The 2,462-nt window shown below is 58.2% G+C and overlaps 2 protein-coding genes across 2 annotated transcripts in view; both read right to left on the bottom strand.

The window, feature by feature from the left end:
- The window catches only part of KRI1 (KRI1 homolog), a 9,724-nt gene extending 9,408 nt beyond the window's left edge, over positions 1–316 (bottom strand). Inside the window, exon 1 of the mRNA XM_006105742.3 lies at positions 122–316. Within this exon, the coding sequence (XP_006105804.1) occupies positions 122–316 (195 nt within the window). The remainder of the gene's footprint in view (positions 1–121) is intronic.
- A 35-nt stretch (positions 317–351) lies between these two features.
- CDKN2D (cyclin dependent kinase inhibitor 2D) lies at positions 352–2,325 on the bottom strand. The gene is made up of 2 exons (XM_023746678.1): positions 2,206–2,325; positions 352–1,295 (listed from the first exon to the last, which is right to left on the bottom strand). Exons 1-2 carry the CDS (start codon positions 2,215–2,217, stop codon positions 936–938), a joined length of 372 nt encoding a protein of 123 aa, XP_023602446.1. The 5' UTR covers positions 2,218–2,325; the 3' UTR covers positions 352–935.
- Positions 2,326–2,462: the final 137 nt, after the last annotated feature.

Raw genomic sequence — 2,462 nt, 5'->3', positions numbered from 1 at the left:
AACCCCGCCTCCGGCCTTTCCGGAATCTCTGACGCCGCGTGACCTCAGTCCCCACCCACGGGCACGCCTCTGCGGGGAAGGCTGCCGCCACCGCCCACCCCACCCCGGGGGCTGCCCGCACCCAGCTGACATCTGGGGGCCCTTTCTCCACTCGCGGTTTCCTGCCTCGCTTCCGCTCCGACAGCGCAAACCGCCGCCCCACCCAGCTCTCGCACCCCTGGCGCCCTGGGAATGACCACTCTCTCCACTCCCCGAAGCATCCGTGACCCGCGACCCCCGTGCCCACCCCCACGAACACCCCCACGTGACTATCCATCGCAGATTAAAAAATCAGAAGCCACCACCACTGTGATCAAGCACAAGAATTAATTTAATGGGTAAAAACATTAAGTTATCACACAACTTTTGTCCATAAAGCTTAATAAATAGAATCTTTTTTTAAAGCTGTACAAGAGACAGGAAAACAAGTTTCCAACAAGATATGAATGAACTCATCCCACCCTCTTATCATTTGGAACTCCCCCCGCCCCCCATGCTCAAAAGCAGAGTGCACACTTGAGATCGCTCTCTGTACAGTCAGCCAAGTCGCCAGGTTCCAGGAGCCCTGGAAGCCATGACCTCACTCTGGGGCTGAGGCTTTAAACGCTCTGCCCTTGGGACTCTGTCGCCCCAGCAGTCTGGGGAGTGGAGGAAACTGAACCGTTTAGGTGGCTGTTGCCTACAGGAGCCCTTCTCACCAAACACACAAAAGGGAAAAACAAATGAGAAATGTCCCTTGAGCACACACACTCCAGAAATCAATACCAACAAGCCACAAACTGGTGCTCCCCCACCCTTGGCAGCGGGACTGGAGGAGCAAAAAGAGAAAGTGTTTCTTTCCTCCTTTCGGAGAGAGAACCCGGCTGGGTCCTGTGGCTGCAGTGGGTGGTCCTGGGTCACAGTGGTGCCACCATGTGCCCCTGCAGTATGTCCATGAGGTCCTGAGCCCCTCTCCCTTGCGCCAGCTCCAGAGGTGTGAGCCCCCTGGTGTCCCTGTGATGGAGATCAGACTCGGCAGCCAGGAAGCTGACCACAGCCGTGTGGCCCTCCTGCACCGCCAGGTGGATGGGGAGCGACCCCGTGTTGTCAGGGGCGTTCACATCAGCACCATGCTCCACCAACACCTTCAGCGTGTCGAGGAATCCAGTGCGGGCTGCATCGTGGGCCGGAGTGGTGCCGGAGGTGTCCTGGACATTGGGGCTGGCGCCTTGTTTCAGGAGCTCCAGGGCGATGGTGGGGCTGCCAAACATCATGACCTGTGCAGGGGCAGAGTTCAGGGGGGTTCTCAAAAGAGGGGTTCCAGGAAAAGGCATCACTTGGAGAGAGGGGTCATTCAGAAATAGGGAACACCAGAGAAGAGGTCCTCTGGAGAATGGAAAAAGCCCGGGGAACGCAAACCCCCAGGCAGCTGTTTGAGACCTCAGAGGACAAGGTCTCCTAGGAACGGGGACCCCCAAGAAACTAAGGGAAAACACCCACCCCAGGAACAGCTCCCATGCAAACTTTCAAAGAACTTAAGACCCTCCACAAGGAACCAGAGGACCACCACCCCCAGACGTGGGAAATCACCAGGAAATATAAACCTTCCTCCAGGAAATGGGTCTCATAAAATGAGAACTACCCTCCCTTCCCCCCGCCCCCCGAACTTGACAGCCCCCTCAAGCGAAAGGAGATGCCCAGGGAATCTGAAACCCATTCTCCAATGAACAGCCCCTCCCATATAACCGGAACGCTCCCCTAGAACACCTGAATCACTCCAGAAATGAGCTTCCTCTCTAAAAGGACCCCAGGGATGGGGACTACTATGCACCCTGTACCTGTTCCCCCCCGTGGGGCTCCCCGTGATATACCAAGAATCTAAGGGGGGGGGAGAGAAAAGAACGGAGATCACCCCCCACACAAGGAACTGGATCTCTCTGGGAACCCCGCAGACAATAAGAACGCGGTGGAGACCTGAATCCCTTCTTCCAATGGTCGGGTCTCCCCATAGGAACCCAAAGAAACAAGGGCCGACCCCGTGAAACCGGTATCCAGAGAAGCTGAATCCTCGCTCCCGGGAAAAGAACCTCCCAGGAAAACTGCATCCCCAGCACCCGAAGACCAAGGCATCTCCAGAGATGGAAAGCCTTCCCTTCCCCCATCCACGCCCCATCCACCAGCACCTACGAAAGGGGGCATCAGGGCGTGACGTCAGCCCCCAAATGGGGGCCCGGATCCCGGTCGGCCCCCGCCGGGGCAGGAGACCTCAGGAGCGGGGTCTGGGCCCCGTTCCCTCCCGGCTCCGCTGCCCCGGCCTCGCTGCCGGGTCGGTCGGCCTTCACCTGCAGCGCGTCTTGCCGAAGCGTTACAGGGCGTCGGGGTAACCAGCTCGGATGCGGAAGGCGGCGCTTTTTCTGCACGTGCCTGGGTAGTTCTCCCGTTAA

The sequence above is a fragment of the Myotis lucifugus genome, unplaced genomic scaffold, assembly GCF_000147115.1.
Source record: "Myotis lucifugus unplaced genomic scaffold, Myoluc2.0 scaffold_719, whole genome shotgun sequence".
NCBI classification, from domain to species: Eukaryota; Metazoa; Chordata; class Mammalia; order Chiroptera; family Vespertilionidae; genus Myotis; species Myotis lucifugus.
The sequence above is the reverse complement of the archived record's forward strand: the minus strand, read 5'-3'. Positions and strand labels throughout refer to the sequence as shown.